The 20,003-nt window shown below is 38.2% G+C and overlaps 3 protein-coding genes and 2 non-coding genes across 8 annotated transcripts in view; all 5 read right to left on the bottom strand.

Moving 5' to 3' along the window:
- Nucleotides 1–552: 552 nt before the first annotated feature.
- On the bottom strand, nucleotides 553–5,303 carry rps27.1 (ribosomal protein S27). Its single transcript, XM_042506429.1, has 4 exons — nucleotides 5,219–5,303; nucleotides 4,439–4,547; nucleotides 1,480–1,590; nucleotides 553–802 (listed from the first exon to the last, which is right to left on the bottom strand). The coding sequence occupies exons 1-4, from the start codon at nucleotides 5,222–5,224 to the stop codon at nucleotides 774–776; spliced, it is 255 nt and encodes an 84-aa protein (XP_042362363.1). The 5' UTR covers nucleotides 5,225–5,303; the 3' UTR covers nucleotides 553–773.
- LOC121958349 lies at nucleotides 1,075–1,204 on the bottom strand. Its single transcript, XR_006106836.1, has one exon. It is a non-coding gene; the product is annotated as a small nucleolar RNA SNORA35 (small nucleolar RNA).
- LOC121958350 lies at nucleotides 1,754–1,883 on the bottom strand. The gene has a single exon (XR_006106837.1). It is a non-coding gene; the product is annotated as a small nucleolar RNA SNORA35 (small nucleolar RNA).
- Nucleotides 5,304–6,826: 1,523 nt separating the features above from the next.
- On the bottom strand, nucleotides 6,827–14,655 carry lrrc71 (leucine rich repeat containing 71). Its single transcript, XM_042507156.1, has 17 exons — nucleotides 14,558–14,655; nucleotides 13,159–13,197; nucleotides 12,942–13,076; nucleotides 12,511–12,618; nucleotides 11,945–12,020; nucleotides 11,773–11,847; nucleotides 11,579–11,647; nucleotides 11,307–11,466; nucleotides 11,144–11,227; nucleotides 10,417–10,491; nucleotides 9,410–9,514; nucleotides 9,242–9,305; nucleotides 9,071–9,144; nucleotides 8,955–8,981; nucleotides 8,747–8,858; nucleotides 8,101–8,192; nucleotides 6,827–7,243 (listed from the first exon to the last, which is right to left on the bottom strand). Exons 1-17 carry the CDS (start codon nucleotides 14,625–14,627, stop codon nucleotides 7,124–7,126), a joined length of 1,485 nt encoding a protein of 494 aa, XP_042363090.1. The 5' UTR covers nucleotides 14,628–14,655; the 3' UTR covers nucleotides 6,827–7,123.
- A 971-nt stretch (nucleotides 14,656–15,626) lies between these two features.
- ash1l (ash1 (absent, small, or homeotic)-like (Drosophila)) overlaps nucleotides 15,627–20,003 on the bottom strand; it is a 45,815-nt gene continuing 41,438 nt past the window's right edge. For 2 of the 4 annotated variants that reach the window (XM_042506740.1, XM_042506741.1), the window contains exon 27: nucleotides 15,627–18,088. In XM_042506740.1, the coding sequence (XP_042362674.1) occupies nucleotides 17,997–18,088 (92 nt within the window). In that variant the 3' untranslated portion in view covers nucleotides 15,627–17,996. Of the gene's footprint in view, nucleotides 18,117–20,003 lie in introns of all 4 variants that reach the window. The other 2 variants (XM_042506737.1, XM_042506739.1) reach the window with 1 other exon arrangement.

Genomic DNA, 20,003 nt, shown 5'->3' with positions numbered 1-20,003 from the left:
TTTTGCAACTTTCCTTAAGTACAAACCTGCCAAACTGAATATTTATATTACAAGAGCTGCAATGACCAATAATTTTAGGATTTTTTAAAAGCAAAAATTGAATTTAATTGCTGTCTCTGTTCAAATTATGGCAAATGAATTATTTGGGGTTTTGGACTGTTTAAAAGATGAAACTTATGGTTTGGGATATTGCAATGGGCATCTTTCACTGTTTTCTAATGTTTTAAAGACCAACTGATACAAATTATTGGCAGATTGTTAAATCACTGCCCTACAAAAATCAAAAAAATTAACCTTTGCACACTGAGAATTGTTTTCACTCCCATGTCCTTGAGTAGTTATACCAGTAAATTGCACTTTGATTATGTAATAAAAATTGCATAATTTTAAATAAGTGTGGTATTGTATTAAGATGTAATCTTGCAGAACTGTGAAGATAACCTGTCCTACTTTCTAATAAAAATGGGAGACTGCTGCCTTTGTGTTTGGTGTCTGATACTCACGGAGCGAAGAAAATCCTTCCCCTCCGACAGAACCACTCGGACCCAGTCCTTTAGCCAAAACAATATTTTATTGAGAGACAGGGTTGGAGGGCGGAGTTACAGCAACAACTGATCCTTCGACATAAACAGTGGAAATCCGTCCGCTGTCCAGTTCGTCTTCAGGTCTCGTTTCGGATCAGACCGCTCGGTCTGCCGCCATCTCGGTAGGCAGAAGGCGCTGATATCAACCGGTCCATCCCCTCCTCTCCCCTTCAGCTCCGGGGAGAACAGCTAGTGCTGCTTCCTCCTGAATGAGCACCCTGTCAGCGGAGACAATGACAGTCAGACAAAAGAGAAGCCGTACAGTACAGAAAAACTGCGGCCGGCGCACGCTGCTGATACAAGAGTCATCGTTTCGCATTATGTGACTGATGAGGTCAACGTCTCTTCCTGCTGAGCTGTGAATTCACTGTGCACGTAAAGACCTAATCGAACGCCAGTCTCAAACAATGACGCTTAAGCTGCAAAAGTGACTAAAAGGAGATGAACAACAACACATCACGATGTATGATTATGTAACTGGAGTTTGCAGGTTTGTTCTCAGCCTTCGAAAGGGGGGAGCCAGCGGTCTAGCTCAACCCTTCTGCTAACTGAGGTCGATCTGGCACTGGAATGAGATTGGAAAACCACGATACAGGAAGTCCAGTCACTTAGCAGTGCGGCCAAAGAACTTTGAAATGTGCCACATATGAACACGAGTCACGCACAAATAATCCCTTTTATGCTGGCTGAGATAATTAATGGTTCAGTAACGTGTTAAAAAATGTTAGAGATATCGTAAAGTGTGTCAAAAAAACACGTATAATCGAGCAGCAGCTCCGATATGTAATATTGGGCTGCACGAATTCACGAAAACTCAACCGCATGTTAGTGGGAGTCCTTTGCTTTGTGTTTAACAGTGAAGCAGGTGACGCGTTTACGGCAGGTGAATACGTACCCTCTGTGAGACGTGCTTTGCCTCCAGTGGGCTGACAAAGGACTGTTGAACAGCCAACACACAGCACGACCGTCTGAGCGTGGCTGAACACCGTCGTGATCTTGTAGCATCCTGGGAAAAGACAGACGAGACGCCGGTTACAACTCGTGATGTCAAATCCTGCACGCATTTCCAAAAGTAAGAATTTGTAAATAAATTGAGATAAACAAGCTTCACACCACAATGACTGTAACTACGCATCAGAGCTGGACTATTCAGGAGCTACAGAGGAGATATTTGTTCTCAGCCTTCGAAAGGGGGGAGCCATCGGTCTAGCTCAACCCTTCTGCAAACTGAGGTCGATCTGGCACTGGTATGAGATTGGAAAACCACGATAGATGAAGTCCAGTCACTTTGCAGTGCGAAACACAAACTTCTCAAAGCGTTACATACGGACAAAATAAATAATCCCTTTACCAAAGTCTGAGGCAGCAGGCGAAAGTCAAAAACCTGCTCTGGGTTCTTTTCATTTCTTTGGTTAAATTTTACTTACCTATTTATTTATTTTGACTATGATTACTACTATCATCATTATTATTACTATTATCTATTCATTTAATCTATTTTTTTTTTTACCTGCGTTTGTCTTTTTGTGTCTGTTTTTATTTTTTCTTTTCCCTTACATTTTATTACTGTACTGTAACTAGTTGATTTGATCTGTTACTGCCCTAAAAGGAAACTACAATAAAAAGTATGATTTAAAAAAAAAAAAAAAAACGCTCTGGGTTGCACTCTATGTAAGTTCTCTCCTAGTTTTGGGTGTAAATAAGGCGTGGTGATATGGAAAAAAGTCTTATTACGATATTTTTTTCATATCAGTCGATATCGATATCTATCACGATATACATTAAATCACTATTTCTGTCAAGCGTAAAGGTTCTCTTTTACTAAGTGAGACATGAAGATATTATAAGGTTAATTTTGGTTTTAATATTTATTTTCTGTCAGACATTGAACGCGACAAAAATACTGTAGAACAGGCGTCAACAACTGGCAGACCAGTTACTAAAATTATCTCCCAGCAAAGGCCCGAACCTCATACCTAAAATCAATATCACGATTAATTGAACATTTTACTTCGATTGCGATTAATGAACGATTCTTTTGCTTTCTCCTTTTTTCCCGGTTTGTTTTTTGCCCTCATAGTTCACTGACACAGTTTAATTTGACCATAGTGTGTTGGAGTGTAATAACATATGATTTATGATTATTTATTAAACTTTCCAGCATTATATAAAAATTTAAGTTCCATCTTAAACAAACATCAGGTAAATTTATGCACACTGTGCTGATAATGGGCCAACCAAGCTTTTGTCAATCTTCTGTGAAACATCTGTGCTATTTATCATTTCATCAGGCCCATTTCTCCTATAGCTGCCAACAGCCTGCCAACAAACCCAGTGAGAGAAAGAATAGTGAGGTAATGTGCCTGTGGCCCCAGGCCCCCAAAACATTACATCTGCCCCTGGTAACAAAGGCCGGATGACACACGGAGCGATGCGTCCTGTTATCTTTTTTAATTATTCCATCTAAAGTCTGTTTAAACCTGAAACTAACACAAAGTAGTATGTATTAGTCAAAGTAATGCACTTTCCACCTCTGCAAATTTAGCTGTTTCACTCTGACACTGATGTTATTTCGCAATTGATATTATCATTTTATCGCCCAGCCCTAGGTGTAAAGTCGACACAGAAAGTGCCCAAATCAACATTCACAGCTAGTTTCATCATCATGGTGAAGTGCACATTACGGCATGTGCCACTTGGCATCTTTGCCCAAAGTACAAAGCTAAGCCTCTTCCACACATGCACTGCAAAGCTCAAAAAATGTAGGCATCATATAGGGAGGAGCTGTACGTGAAAACGCAAATGTCCAAATCAGTTGGATCGGACATCGAACAGACTTAACCCTGCCAGCACTCTCATACAAAATCCGTGTAAAGTCAGATTGAGCCCATGTGTGAATAAAGCAGATCATTTTCTGGAGAATTTGCAGTGATCAAGTAGGCGTGTGAATTATGTTTCCATAATGTGACACATGCAAAACTGGATGAAAACAAACACGAAGAGGACGGGTCATTTACACAAAGACGGCAATAAAAAATGTCACCAGACAGATTCTGTGTCATGACCTGCGTCATGGGTGGTCTTAAAGTTTAATTATTATGATTGACAGCTTATGCCTTTGTTATTGATTAAACAGTGCTGCAGACACATATGTTATATGGCACGTTAGAGGCAGGCTCTCGTGTTAAAACATCTCTCCCACCAAGCCTCTTTAGATAATGGGATGCTGCGATGCAGTGTTTTATCACACACTTTATCCTAAACTGTGTGAAAGTGGTTTGAGTCTCTCACTCGTGGCTCACAAGAACATCTGTATATTTGGAATAATAATACAACTAACTGGCCAGCATATGGAGGTGAAAAGGTGCCGCACAGTGGCATTAGCTAGTTCATATGATTGCATAATTACTGCACTATAAATTAAATTAATTTTATTTATAGGCAAATTTGTCTTTGCAAATAATATGGTGGATTCACATTAAACAAAATATAAAACTTGAGGTAAAAGTATTTTAGCCCCCCCCCCCCTCCCAGTAATTCCTGGGACCCCCTGATGAAGACCCAGGCTATGGAATAAGCTGTTATAGATAATGAATTATAATAATAATCTCCATTATAATTAGGCTAAATGTACCCTTACACAGAGCTGTTGAGACAGGCTGTGTGTGAACTTAAACTTTGATTGATAAATCTGTCACACTGGCTGAGCTAACATTATGAATGCTTCTATAATTCATATTCTAGTCTGATAAATGACATAGCAGTGTGACAGTAATAAGGTTTTTCAGTGTACTGACTAGCTTACATACACATATTTGTTGCATCCTGTCCTTTAAATTATAGAAAAACTGTACCTGGACATTTCACATCCATGAAGTAAGAGTTGGGACTCTGAACTAGACGCTTCTTCTTGTGCCTCCTCTTCTCCTCCTCGGGGGATGGGTGCAACAAGTCTTTTGCGAGCTGAAAGTAATTTGAAAAAAAGAGAAAAAAAAGTGGAAATGAACAAAAGGTTGATGAACCAAAAAAAAAAAAGTCCGGATAAATAAAACCACTACTGTTAACCGTTTTCAAAGACAACGCACGCGCTTTCCGAGTAAAAAGAAACAAAACGCTACTCATTTCCCAAAAATATTACGTGACTTTAAATAACAGCAGACAGCGTTAGCTGTCGCGTTAGCATCGTCTGGTTCAGCTAACCGTTAGTGAGGCTCCTCGGCTGGCCTACATGTCTCAGATTAGGTAACGCTGCCTGCGCATTTACAGAAACCGCGGGTTATTCTCTAAATATTTGTGATTCGGGGGGATATTAACTTTAGCATAAAGTCAAAAACACAAATTTAAACTATGTGTGAGACTGTTAACGTTCAGTTTGCAGGCCGTTCGCGTCCTCCGTTGAACTGGCTCCATGTTTGCGGTGTGTGCGCGGCCATCTTGTGTCACAATGCGCTCGCAATGCGCTCAAACGAGCTCAATTATTCGTGAAAAAGTGGGACCGAAACTCAACGGAAGCGTCTCAAACCGACACCAGTTCGATCGCTAATTCCTTATGTGAACATTGAGCCGTGTGGTGGCTCGCTAACACTCTATTAAACGGTAAAAATGCCATTTTGCAAAGGCCTGTGAATACTCACTGGCATGTTGGCGAGGAAGTAGCCGCTGCCGAAAAGGAGGCTTTACCGGAAGCGACGGGTTGATATCGCTGGTTCCTTTGAGCACGGGCCGGAAGTGACGAACGTGGCTGGATGTGGCGGCCATCTTTGGTGAGGTCCACTGTCCTCCATGAGTCCACCTCGGCAAAATTTTTTACATTTTAGCTATTTCATCCCCAAATGTCCACATATCGGAGGTAGAAAAAATACTCCTAAAAAAAAAAAAAAAAATAAAAATCAGCATACTACTTTATAACATACTCGGTCATGTCTGAAAGTCATGTATTCAAATTTTTACTGATTTTTTAGATTTTTTTTTTTTTTACTTATTTTACGTTAATTTGTAGCTCCTTTTATCCAGTGTTGTTATTTTTGAATTCCCCAGAGAAACAGTGCAATCTTTTCTTCAATGATCATAATTACATAGGACAACATCGTAGTTGTTGATTACATTTTGTGTAATCAATTTGAATCTGAAAACTAGTATTATCAGGTAGTGGAGTAAAAAGTAGGCCTACAATATTTGCCTCTAAAATGCAGCCTAGTAGAATAGGAGTAACAAGTAGGCTTATTAAGTAAAAATATTCCATTAAAGTTCAAGTACCTCAAAATTTCAAAATCGTACAGTAGAGTACTAGAGTAAATGTACTTTCCACACTAATGCCAAATAGTCTTACGCATTAGAACTGCATTGACAAAAAAGTATAAATAAATAAAAATCACAAATGTAATTCACTCAAGAGTGTGTTTATAGCAACCTGTTACATGAATGATCCATATTTATTTCAGTGACCTTCCCTTTGCACACAGCACCATAGCATTGCTATCTTACTTAGCTACTTACTTCGTACCTGTGCATAATAGAAAATGTTGTTTCCAAGTAACAAAAATCTGAGTCAAATTTCTTGCATGTGTAAACATTTCACGTGGCCAATAAAATAAAACGTAATTTTGTTTTTTAAACTTTTTTTTAAAAAATTGACAAATAAATCTGCCCTCCAACTTCTTCTGTAAGTCTGATTCTGATTCCTCTGAGGGCCCATTGTGGTTCTTCAGGGCCGCTAGTAGCTGACAAATATTGCTCTCAGTGTCAGACATTGAACAGAGGATAATCACTGAATCATGGCTTCAGATTTGATTTTAATTCTCTCTTAAAAATACCCAACACGCCTATATGAACACTGAAAGAGTCCTGGTTTAAGTTCATCAGTTCATATATGAAACAGAAGCCCAACTCTGATGGGGATCTATAGGGGACAACATCTTTCCTGTGGTTCTGTGCATTAAATAATCTCAGCAGTGCGGCTGAATCTAAGCCTCTAGCAGGCTGAAACAGACAAATAAAGAGGGTATGTTTCAAAGTCGTGGTATTTTTAGTATGAAATTCCCTTTCTGTGCTACAGTCCACGAAACACTGTGGAAACACAATGAAGGAATTATATACACAAAAGACAGTAACTTCATCACACATGCCCAAAACACCAGATAAAATATCCCAAACTGGTGAAGTCTGACAGATGAATCAGTGAATGTTACCTGTCAAACTGACTGACAACCGTGAGATATGACGGTTCATCTATATTAGGCTCATTTGATATTTGGCTGTTACTCTTTGTCCTTGGTGTTAATTGCACTGTGAGCAAAACAAAGCCGTAAAACGGGTGTGTAAACAGGGTTCTGGGTGAAGCATCTGGATTTTAATGAGCCTCACTGTCCTCTGGCACTGCCTTTTTTTATGCACCAAAAGTCTGCTACTGTTAGTACTTGAATTTGTTCGTCTCATGCTGTACAAGAAGCAGCTAAGGACAAAGTTTATGCATTTTTATTGTTAAATAACAAATTAAGAGTGCACTGTGAATCATAAAAAGCAGGTTAGTTATGTCAGCACTATGCGTCCTGTTCCTCCTCTTCTGTCTGCTCAGAGCTGTGCTTTTCCAGCGGATCTGTGAGTGCCATCAACTCCTTTATCTTCACATAACACTCACACTCAGGTGGGAAGCGGTTTCGCTGAAAGATTTATCAGACGTTATTGTACAAATTATTTTTAGATTCATCTGCAACTGTTAATTAACACTTTAGATTTCACCTACCATGGTGATGTATTTATGGCCACTGAAACTGTAAGTCTTAACTAGTATCTTAAATAGTTAAACATAGCAAACTAAAATATTTTCTGCAGCAGAATTGAGCTGGCTGATATGAAGAGAATCACATATAAAAACTTCTTGACCAAATACCTTGAAATCGATACTGCAGTGATATTGTAGGGTTGACTATTGGTGCTTTTACAAAACACTTACACAATAAGTTTTTTGATAATAATTATCAGTAATGTGAATATAATGACTAATTGAAGGCAAAACAGTTGAACGGCTAGAACAGTCTGGTAAGCTCACAAAATTAATCACTTTTTGGTAATGCAGCCATTAAAACCAGAGGGAAGACGACATTTGTTATGAAATTAGGATATGCGCATCTAGGATGAGATCTACTGTTATATTACAATATCAATATAATATCAATATACTGCCCAGCTCTACAGTGCAAGTACCATTAAATAAAGCACTTAATAGGGTGCTATAGAGGCAATGTACTTATGTCAAATTAATATTATTATGGTGTATAAAAATCAGGTTTAATAGATAATAAGTGAAAGTTAAATGCAGCTCATTTAAAATGTACCAGAGACAATGCTGCTACATTCCTAAATATTGGTAAGTACAATGTTGTTATCATAAATACAAATGATGGCCAAAGCTATTAAAGCCTCAGGTTGTAACAACAACAACACACACACACACACACACACACACACACACACACACACACACTGTTGGCTTAAGTCGACTGAAAGTGACACACACCTGCAGACAGAGACGGAGCAGGCCTTGTCCCTCACCCTGCGTCTGTAATGTTGTCAAGAACAGAGGCAGCGACTTCTCTGTAATTCTGTTTCCTACACACACACACACACACACACACACACACACACACCATAACATTTCATTTAAATTTTTTATAGTCCTTGCAGGGTTTTATTTTTTAGTTTGTGCAGAGTGCTGAAGAAGTAGCTACTAATTAGCGACCAGCTTGAAGAAAACAAAATAATAAATAGTGATTTCATTACCATAATATGACTGTGCAGTTTATCTATTAATTAGCTTCTAATTAGCGACCAGCTTGAAGAAAACAAAATAATAAATAGTGATTTCATTACCATAATATGACTATGGTGTAATAACATTTGTAACATTTTATCTATTCTTTTCTATACAAACTGCAATAAAGAGACATTAAAATGTTATATGTATTATAAAAAATGTGTATAAAATGACCCAAAACAACACAATTGCACATTGACTTTGAGGAACTCACAACAAAATTTTGCATTCACAGTTGAACAGTTGAAAATATTCCTGCTATAAAACTTAACTGTAGTTGTGCTGGGAAGGTTTCTGGATTAGAGTTTTTATTTCAAGCTGAGATGAACACAACACCACAGTCACTGACCTGCCAGGTTGAGGGAGGTAAGAGTCGTGTTTCCAGGCAGAAAAAGCTCTCCGTCCCTGCGCTGCACCGACTGGTCCAGCAGGGGGTTCACTGCCTCCACCAACACTGCCTGCTGGTGCAGAGAGAGAAGTAAACATGCTTTAGGTTCAAATCATGTTCATCATTGAGCCCAAAGTGTTTGCTCAATAGGAAATTGCATCTGACAAACCTCACTCAGGGCAGTACTTGATTTATCCTGCAGAAGAAAATACACTGAATTATTAAAAGTACTGCACTGTGTATGTTTATATCAATATGATACTTAGTAAAGCATGTTTCTGGTACCTCCTGTGCAGACACTTGTTTCTCTTTGCCCGCCTGCTTGCCACCTTTACTTTGAGACACCTTTGTATCAGAAGCTAGGATAGATTTAAAGAGACAGTAGTGAAAAGATAAACACTGCAGCTGTCAGAGGATAATAAAAAAAAAGTGTTTATCTGTGACGGAAGAAGTTACATTTCTTGTTAGATTTTGGGTTATCTTTGTGGGCAGCTGGTTTCTCGTCTTTTTTGGATGCTTCCTGTAAGTCAAAAGATCTCAAGATTATTTGACACAATTTACAAACCACAGATATGAGTTACACTGTGTTTTCACATTTGCAGTCCATTTTACGCTCTTTGTTACCTTTTTCTTGGCTTTGTTCTCCCCTTTGCTGACGCTCAGTGAACTGCTGCTGGCTACTGACAGAAGCTGATCAGCTGGCTGATCAGAGTCAACCCTTAAAGCTGACTGCGAAAACAGAGCAAGAGAATCCAAAATGTGTTAAAATGTGTTTTTTTGAATGTCTCATACATGTCCTTGCACTTCTATACTTGTGATAGCACATTTTAAACCAGTCAGTCTTTCTTTTTTGAACAGGACACTTTGATATTTGCTATTAATCTTAAGGTAGAATGGGTATTATTGTTAGCATGGATGGATTACTGAACAGGCCTACTGGGCAAAGGCCCAGGGGCCCAAAGTGTCAGAGGCCCCCCAGCCTTCACCTGCAAAATGTCACCCAAACTGACTCATACAGACCAGGAGAGACTAAAACTGACCACAAAGAGACACAAAAAGACCACAAGGAGATGGAAAGGAAGAGTAGAGAGACACAAAATAGCTACAAAAATAGTCAAAACAACCACAAGGAGACACAAAATGACTACAAAGCAACACAAAACTACCCAAAAGAGACACAAAACAACCACAAGGAGACACAAAACAACTATAAGGAGAAAAAAACACACTATTTTACTTCAGACACACAAATCGACTACAAATAGACACAAAACAACTTTCAAGAGATGCAAAATTACTACATGAGACAAAAATATTACAGGGGAACATGAAACAACCACAAGGAGACAAAAAATGACCTCAAAGAGACAAAAAAAAAACAACAGAAAGAAACAAAAATATTACAAGGTGATACAAAATTGCTGTAACAATACACAAATTTACCTAAAGAAGACAAAAAAGAGGCACAAAAATACTGAAACATACATAACAACTACAAAGAGATGCAAAACTAACACCAAGTCTGTGTTTTGCTGCTCTGCAGGAGAGGTGGCGGGGCTTTTTGCCAATATGTGCCCAGGGGCCCATTATCCCACAATCCGCCCATGTGCATTTAACATCAGTGTACTTACAGACTGCGTTCTTTCCAGAAGCAGCTTCCTCCTCTCCACAACTTCCTCATGAGTGAGAGCAAACTTCCCCAGTACCTAAAAGCAGAAGTGGTTAATGGGTGGCAGCTTATTAAATAACACAATGTAATGCAATAAGAAGGATATAATTTTAGAAACTAAACCACCGATTTAACCCTTTAAAACCTGAGTACACTGGTTTGACTTCTTTCATAAACACGGAAAACAATGAGTAAGTTAACAACACAAAGCCCAAAAATTAGCAGACAATTAGTAAAATAAATAAATAAATAGAAAGTAACAGGTTAATGACTGAAAATAAGCAAAAAGGAAAAAAACAAACATGGAAATTACGCCACAAAATACGAAACAAAACCTGTGAAAAACACAATTTTAAATATAGTATGGTTACAATAATTATACATATAGTTTTCTGGACATTTTCCCCTAGAATTTTTAAATGTTTGTCTTTTCTAAAACTAATTTTTCGGCCATTTTCTTGTCACCTTTTGTTAATTGTTTGCAATTTACAGGACATTTCTTGCCAAGTTGCTCATTGCCTTTTTCCTCATGTTTTCGAAGGAAATCAAACCAATTTGCTGAGGGTTCAGGGGTGTAATAGCTTGTGAGAAGCATCTCAATACAACACCAGAGCAATGATGTCTATCCAGGTTTTTAAGGGATTAAATGTATTGTGTCTCAGGTTAAAATCTTCAATGTAAATGGATACCGCAGCCAGACGTGCAGCTCCTGAGTCTCCAATCTGATTGTTGGACAGCGAGAGAAAGAGCAAAGCACGATTCAACCGCAGGCCCTGAGAGACGAACAGGAGGAAGAAAATACCTCAGCAACCAAAAGGAGAACATACAGACAAACATTTGGAGAGTTTATACCTGCGAGATGTATGCAGCACCTGCATCACCGATACAATTGAATGCCAGGTTGAGCGACAACAGGTTCTTGTTAGTAGATCTGGTTGTTGAGAGAGCCAACCCAATTAGGCGAGCATCTTCGTCTCCCATCCGGTTGTTTCGCAGGGACAAGTGAGTGAGGCTTGACCAAAGAAAAACACAGCATGAGTCAGGCATGTTTCTGCTTCTATATGTGTGTGCGAATGTAAATCAAGGTTGTTTCTTTACTACTATGTAGCCGCTGGGTGACTCACACACTGTCCTCAGAGAGTAGAAGGTGGTAGCTCTGCTCTGGAAGAGGGTTGCCCTCCAGCGTCACGGCCCTGTTGAAACAAAAAGGATGGAGGCATCGGCCGCCCTCGGTGTTTGATTGCATTCTGTGACGTCATTTTCTCTGCAGCTCTACAACATTTTGCCTCTTGTGTGAATGACAGCAGAATCCACTCACCTGAGGTTGGAGCACAGTGATATTGTGTTCATGAGGGAGATTACCATTCGATCTGACAGTCCCGCCTGCCAAAACCTGCAACAAGACAAGATTAGACAAACAAAACAAGAACAAAACAGGGACAGCTGTGACCCTGCTCCCCATAACTCGAGTGCATCAGCTCATTACTCACTGAAGGCTCTGCAGCTTGCTTAACGAGAGAAGCATCTTCTGTAGCACTCTGGCAATCTGCTCGTCGACCCTCCATCCTGTGTGTATATGAAACAGATTATGTTTTTTGGTTTCTGCTTGCAAAAAAGCCCTCAAAAGACACTGGTTACTTCCTGAACCCCGTTCTTGCTGTGCTCCTCATCAAACTTTAAAAAGCATGTGTACATACATACAGTATGTACACATGCTTTTTAAAGTTTGGTCCCTGTTGGGAAATAGATTAGATTTAGATAGATATTTATTTTGAACATGTAAGACAAACAAAAAGAAAAAGATAAAATCAAACAAAATGGCAATAACAAAAATGGATGATAACAAAAAACTCATTAAATTGAATCAAATAAGCAACAAGAAATTGAATCTTACATGTTTGAAAATGAGTAGCAGCCAGTATAAACTATATACATTGTGTACACTTGTTAAGATTTGATAAAAAAGTAATCTTGATTTAAAAAAGAAGAAGGGAAAACATGTAAATCCAAAGATAAATATGGTTGTAAATATTTCTTGAAAGTGTTTTGTTCTGACCGGAAATCCTCAAGTTCTTGGTGCTGAGGGGATCTTCATTCTCCAACTCCACTTGGAGGCACGGCTTAGACCAGAAAGGTTCAGCATTTAACTGTGACTGGCTTTCCTCTGCAGGTGCAATTATAAGAATTACTGTACCCACAGGCTTCTTATACAACGATTTATACAGTACAGTAAAGTGTAATTCCAGTGTACTTAATGTCCCAAGTTCTTCAGATTATCTTCAGTGTATACTGTCTATTTAAACTATTAATACAGAACAGTGTCAATATTTATTTAACTAACATCCACTTACATCAATTTAAGACATTGATTAAAAAAAAAAAAAAAGCATTCCTGCTTTTGACAAATCAACACCAGAAAATATAAAAGTATTTTACACAGGATACAACAAGATATTAGTGTTCAGCTCAGGAGTATCTTGTGTGTACCTGTGTCCCCTCCTTCAGGTTCAGTGGTGGAGGAGGCCGGTTGCTTGGTGCGGACCGATGGGATATCCTTCATGTCCAGAAGAGCACAAAGTCCAGGGAAGTCGATCTCCACATTGCCCGAGCACTGATATTCATCTGTGGGACAGAGGGTTTAAATTAAAGCCCTGACGATTCAACTCACATCTGTTAAAAAAAAGAACAGTCTGATGTTACTCACCAAAGGTCTGAGCAGGCAATTTTTCATTTGTAGTTGGTCCTAAAAACAGAGAAGCCAGAGTTAATAGCCAATCAGCATTTCCCATTTTTATTTACAGTTTGTGAGTTATCATGTCATTCTTTTTATTAGTGATTGAGACAACTATTAAGATTAAACTAAGTCACTAAGTATTGCACGTAAGTGCTATTTTAGGACATTTGTACTTAAGTATAGTATTTATATTTGATGCTACTTTATTTTGCTGCTTATAGTTTTGTTTTGTACATTTGTAAATTATGAATACTGGACTGACATATAATGGAAGTATTTTCATTAGTGTGGTTTTAGCCACTCTTAAAGGTCCCTGTAAAACATCTGTTTTCCATGTCTTTTTTAATTTTAACACAGGTATAGGTGCTCAATGTTGGGGAGCATCTAGCAGCATGTAATTAGTTACATTAATTAAATGACAAAATATATGTAATTGTAATCAGTTGCAGTTGCTGAGAATAATATGTCATTAAATTACAGTTACTAATCAAAATATTTGGGACTACAAAGGGATTAGACATGTAAAAATCTTTTCAGCATATGCTGATTAACGCATCCATTCTGCTGCTTTACATCTTTTCATCATGCAGGAATACCCTCTTTTGGCATATTTTTTTGGACAACACGGGTCAGGTTTTTTGTCTTCTCTATTGCCCCTTATAAATCATTTGTTAGAAAAGTAATCAAAAAAGTAATTGAATGTGATAAGTTACACTACTTTGACAAGGTAATTAAAATAGTTTCAGAATTTATTACACTTTTAACATTGTAACTTATCACATTTCAAATGTGCACAATTTGTATGAGAAACTAAGCCTTTAAATAAGCCATCAGGACTTGATATCTGCACAGATATGGAAGACCCAGAAACACTGACCAATCAGAGCAGAGTGGGCTTTTTTGCAAGGAGGCTTAAAGACACAGGTGCTAAAATTGAGTGTTTCAGAAAGAAAATGATTACAGGTATATTCAGGCAGACAGTATGGGGCAAATAATGTGTTTTTTAACATTCAATCATGTAAACATGTTCTATAAGTAATCCAAAATATCAGTATGACCCTGGAAAAAAAGCACAGTATGGGACCTTTAATATTTCATTCACCAATGCTCATTATAAAAGCTGTGTGTTTAATTAGGTTACACCTGTCAATATGATATCCTACAATTTAGGTTCAATATCATAGAAAACGTTATACAAATAAAAGCACCATACTGCTTTTGTATTGTCATATATAATCATCTTATAATTCATACATTAATAATAAGATTTTAAAAGTTCTTCATCATTGACAGCTAACATCTCCCGTCACTGAAGGGGCTGGCTAGCTAACGCTAACTTTCCGATCTGCTATTGAAAGACTCATACAACCTGTATTTTTCGAGCTCTCATCCTCTGCATTTGCTTTGTCTGTTTTCTCTTTTTGTCTCTTTCTGGACATTGTTGACGAAATGTAGATAAATCAACTGATAAATGTGCTAACTTAAAGTTGCTGCACTGCTACCTCTTATTAGCTGAACTGCTAAACATAGAAAGCCCTGTGCGTCAGTAGCGTTACTACGGTAACAAACTCTCAGTCTAACATGTAGGAATCATCGCGATATTTCTAGCAAGGCACTTCTTGCTTGTAGTTTGTCTCATTGTTAAGTTAGCAAAGAGTTGTTTGTTGAAAAACATTTGAGTCGTCCATGCGACTTTTATGTTAGTGGCAGTATTTGGAACATTAACATTTGTGGTAGTATGTCACTTAACTCATTCATTGTGGAAAATATCGCGAGAGTTTCCAATTAGGGCCAAACGCCTATGCCTATGGGGAGGAAATGACTCGTTTTAATCAGTCTTTTATAATTCAACAAAGTAATAATACTTTGTAAATGTACTTAAGTTTTTTTCTCCTGTTTTTTTTTTTTGGGGAGTATCGGTACTTAATTCGAGTTTTTATCTTTCTGTTAACTTTCACTTTCATTGCACTACATTTTCTAAATAAAAAGTATAGTTTTACTCCCAATACATTTCCCTAAACATTTTCATTACTACATAAAGGGTAGGAGAGGGATGAAGTAAGGAAGGAGGGAGGGATGGACAGACAAATGAAAGATTTGGGGTTGATAAAACTGGATTTTGTTCATTAAATAATTTAAGTTTGAGTCTGACCGCTTGCTTTTTTATTACCAGCATTTACTTGCATTTTTACTTTCAATACTTCAGAACATTTATTATTATAAAATTATTTTTGATACTCAAGTGCGGTAAATATGAGATACTTCACGACTCTACCCAAGTAATTCTCTGGGAAGATATCTGTACTTTTACTCAAGTGTGACTTTTGGGTACGTCATCAACCACAGCAAACCATGTTAACCAAGTTAAAAGTATTAATATTAACATGTTACATTTTTTGATTTTGTCTAATAAATATTAAAAGCACAACAACGTAAAGTATATTCACAATAATGTAGTGCTTTTTATTAAAAAAACAAACAAAAAAAACCAAAAACAAATATAAAACAAAAAGTAAAAACCAACAGCATTTTTCATGACTTAAGAATCATAATTACAAACTTTTAACGAGTGGAAGAAGTTTTTTTGACAAACTGTACACATCACAAAATGTCCGCCAGTCTGCCATTTACAATGCTTGCATCTTATTTTGTGATTGTCTAAAAATAACTAAACGAATCACACAAAAACACACAAATACAAGTACAAGCATCATACAATGACTGCTATCACAAAACGGAACCGTTTTCCTATTTGAAAGAAAAAACAAAACATAATAACATGATACTGGGCTGACAGCTTTACTTTTGTTTCTGCCACCGTTTTTAAAAATATCATAACATTTTTATGTTGGTTTGTTTTTTTAGTGTTCAACACTTTGCAGCAAAAAACAAGGAGTACATTTCTCCTTTAAAAGTAATATTATTAACAATATTCAGTGACAAAGGTGTCGTTGCTGAGTCACTGTCTTGTCCCAATGCCTTCTGTGTCCGTTTGACATTCTTCTCGCTCATGCAGTACATAGATGAATTTCATTTATAGGCAACGAAAACTCAGTTTTTATGTCGTCAGGACAGTTACTTTTCTGGAGATTTTCTGGACATTAAAAAAATCATTTTTCCTCCGAGCTTAAGTGTCTTCATTATAGTAATACAAACGGAAGAAATTATAATATTATCATTATTATAATAATACATTTAGGGCTGAGTCCTGTACAGTACAATAATAAACAAAATCCATTTTTTCAAGATATTGCTTTTGGAGACACTCCTCAATGTAAAGTGTGTATATTTACATAACTTGGCACTGTACAGCTTCCCGTTCCGCTCTCGTCTCTCCCTCCATCAGTGTCTCATTCTCGCCACGTCTCTGTCAGTTAACCGCACTGGGACGTTGCAGGCTGTCCCTTTTTAGCAGAGGCATTTGGGGGACGAAAAAAAAAAAAAAAAAAAGAAATCTCATCAAATATCACAATTTCTTTTTAAAACATTCTCCATGGCAATCAGGAACAAAGTCTTAAGACAAAAAAACATCTCAAGTCCCCACCCCACCCCTCCCAATATACAGTATACACCGCCCCACCCGTCTCACAGAATATAAGAAAATATGACCATCACGATACATTTTATGTTAAGTATTGTTTTCCATAGTTTTCTTAAAACTGTTAATTGCCATCGAGCCCTTAATTTTTTTTTTCGTTTTTTTTTTTAAAAAGGTATATCTTCAAGAAATCTGGCAGAGTACAGACACACGATAAAGTGTGTACGCACGCACACACTCGCACACAAGGCAGTCGGAGAGCACGGCTGTGTAAGGCGTTACAGTTGAAGCCGGTGTCCTCCCGAAATGCCTGATTTTAGTTAAGCTGGTGAATCATGTTACTTCAAAAAAGAGGGTTGCAAAGCTGACTGCCTCGCGAGAAAAAAAAAAAAAAAAAAAAAAAATCAAAAACCTCAACAAGACACTTTGACTGACACAAGCGCACACTCCCTCCCCCGCCCGTTAAAAACAAAACACACACCCCGGCCTCGTCTGTTCCTAAATGAGTTACTACAGTATAACAGGAAAAAGATAATAGACTTTTTAACTTTTTTTTTCAGACTGCATCATCCAATACTGTGAGTGTTAGTGTGTTTTTTGTTATAGATACATTACACAGAGCTTCACAATATCCATGGTACCAAAAGTGCAGTTCACCGCTCTCGTTCTCTCTTTCTAATGAGCAGCATCTGAGCACACCGCTCAACCGACATTTCTCCTATGCAATTCCCTCCCCCCTCAATGCTGATGCTCTCTCATCTGAAATATTTTGTCATTGCAGCTAGGTCCCACTAGGGGGACCAGTTCTCCAGCATTCACACCGTCACTGACTGATCCCTCCTTCTATCCATCTATTCAGTACCACTTGTTTCTGATGCTTGGTAGGGGAATTCCTCCACCCATGTCTGTAATATTCAATGCATTTAAGTGCATGGGTTATTTCTCCTATGTTCATTCTTTCAAAAAAAAAAAAAAAAAAAAAAAGGTTTTGCATCATACTACTTAAATAAGCAAGAAGTCTGGGTCAGCTCTCTCTTCGTGCTCCTTGAGAACTCTTGAAAAGCTGAAATTGCCACGGAGTCAGCGCTTCCGAACCCCCTCCACCCTCTCAGGATTACAGTCTTGGAAGAGGTAAACTGGAAGAGGCCCCCGGGGACGCATTGTGGTCCTTTAATGGTCGGAACAATGCTGCGTTTCCCCTTCTCGCTGTCTCTCCATGTTCTGCCTCACTAAAGTGAAAGGCAGTGTGCTTGACAGGCACGCAGCAACGTTATTTTCTGCCTACGAAATCGCCGAATCCGAGCGTCCGTCGCCGTAGCCGCCGCCCTGCGCCCTCCTCCAGGAGATAAGAGACGTCTATGGCTGTACACAAAGAGAGAGGGACAAACAGCTGACACACAGGGGGTCATATCAGAGACACGACAAAGGTAAGCAAAGGTGGCGGCTGTTTCTGATGCATCAAGCTTCAAAGTGCTCAAACTCAAACTCTTGACAGAGTTGGCGTCCAAAAAATGTCTTTTGACAGGTGTGTTCAGGTGTCAGCAAATTCTCCTCTGTCCTTTTTTGTTGCTTTTCCTCTTAATCCACACATAAAAAGTCAAACTTGAATTGTTTCGTAACCAGGCTTTATCAAAAAACGCTTCCAGCAGCTGCTTTACTCTTGGAAAGATTTTACTGTGAAGCTGCTCTAGACCGGCAATATTCTACATTTTTGTTATTTTCGACAAATCGAATAAAAAGACCAAAACCAACAATGTGACAATCTGTCCCCCATACTTTCTGACTTCCACTTCCCTGCTGGAGGTACTCGGCCCCAAGCCTACTCCTTCATCCTGAAGGTATAAGTCTTAAAGTGTACTGTAACACCAGTACTACTGTAACACCAGTACTACTGTAACACCAGTACCCTTCAACCATTAACACTGTGATGTAACAGTGGCCAAACAATCTACTGTTTTGGTAAACTGTTAGATCGTTTTTGTTCAACCTACAACAGACGGGAAATCGCTATCGCCAAACCCACCAGACTCAATTTAAATAAACAGCAATTATAGCGTTTATAGAGCGGAGCAGTGGATACAGTGGAAAAACAAAGCAAGCTAGTTTCTGTGAGTTTTATTTGTTTCTGTCAACTTTGAGCGGGTTTGACGATAGCTATTTACGGGTTGTTTTCTGGTTTTAAAAAAACGTTCTTCCACTTTACCGAAAAGGTTTGTCTTTTGTCAGACATTTCGATAACAATCTGAGCATGTTGGTAGCTAAAACAAGCAATTTTAATGGACGTAAATTGATGGTGTGAGCGTGCCCTGAGTATTTACATTGCTGCCTGGTTATTTCTCTCGCTCAGTACAAGACCGATTTTAAAAACTGTTGTTCCCTTTAGTCACTAAGACACAAAGCATAGGACAATAGGGTACAGATTGAAAATGACCCTTTAACTGTTTTATTGAAGTCCGGGTAAAGTGAATTCAGAGATTTGAACACATTATAACTGTTGGAAACTGATAGTTGAAAACATGTTAGAAAGACCCTTTACTATACTGAACTGTGGAGTTAGACGGTTGACTGTTTTTTCATTATTTTCCTGTTTTCAATGGAGCTACGCTCATTATAACCCCGCCCCTGACAATGTAGCAGTATAAAAGTGAAAAGCATCATTAGCGTAGTCCCAGGATTGGGCGTGGCCTCCGCTCCTCCAGCAGACACGCCCCCAACATTTCCGATCAGAGAATACTGTGCATTTTTTCATGATTTTGAGACCTTATTTACATACTTGGCAATTTTTTTTGGTCATTCAAATTTGGTCAGGTTTTTACTCAAAACACATTTTAATTATCACTTTACCCGAACTTTAAGTTTCCTTGATGTGGACGTTTTGTTTTCCCCTCAGTGTAAAAGGATGCGATGTTTTGTAGGCGTGTCCTTAAATACCAACTGTATCTTTGGACAGCAACTTGGGTCCATTGCATAGAGGAGCTGTATCAGGTTTTGGCTAAACCAGCAACATTCGTTAGCAGGATCAATTCACTGGTTGGTTTTGGTCTTTCAGAAAAATACAGCGAGAATGGCTACTGAATGGTTGTTAAAAGTTGGTCTAGATCCAGAAACGTTTTCATAAAGCTGTCCGCAGCAGATTGAAGCAATAACACAACAGACTGAAACACTGCATGGGAGGAAGCGACTGAGACAAAGCAGCAGATCTGATAACGGAGGTTCCCATCTGTTAGATGAATGCTTTAAAGAGTTTAACATAAAAATGAATAACAGCTGAATTTCG

The sequence above is a fragment of the Plectropomus leopardus genome, chromosome 18 (assembly GCF_008729295.1).
Source record: "Plectropomus leopardus isolate mb chromosome 18, YSFRI_Pleo_2.0, whole genome shotgun sequence".
NCBI classification, from domain to species: domain Eukaryota; kingdom Metazoa; phylum Chordata; class Actinopteri; order Perciformes; family Serranidae; genus Plectropomus; species Plectropomus leopardus.
Note: the sequence above shows the minus strand (reverse complement) of the source record. Positions and strands in the feature narration are given on the sequence as shown.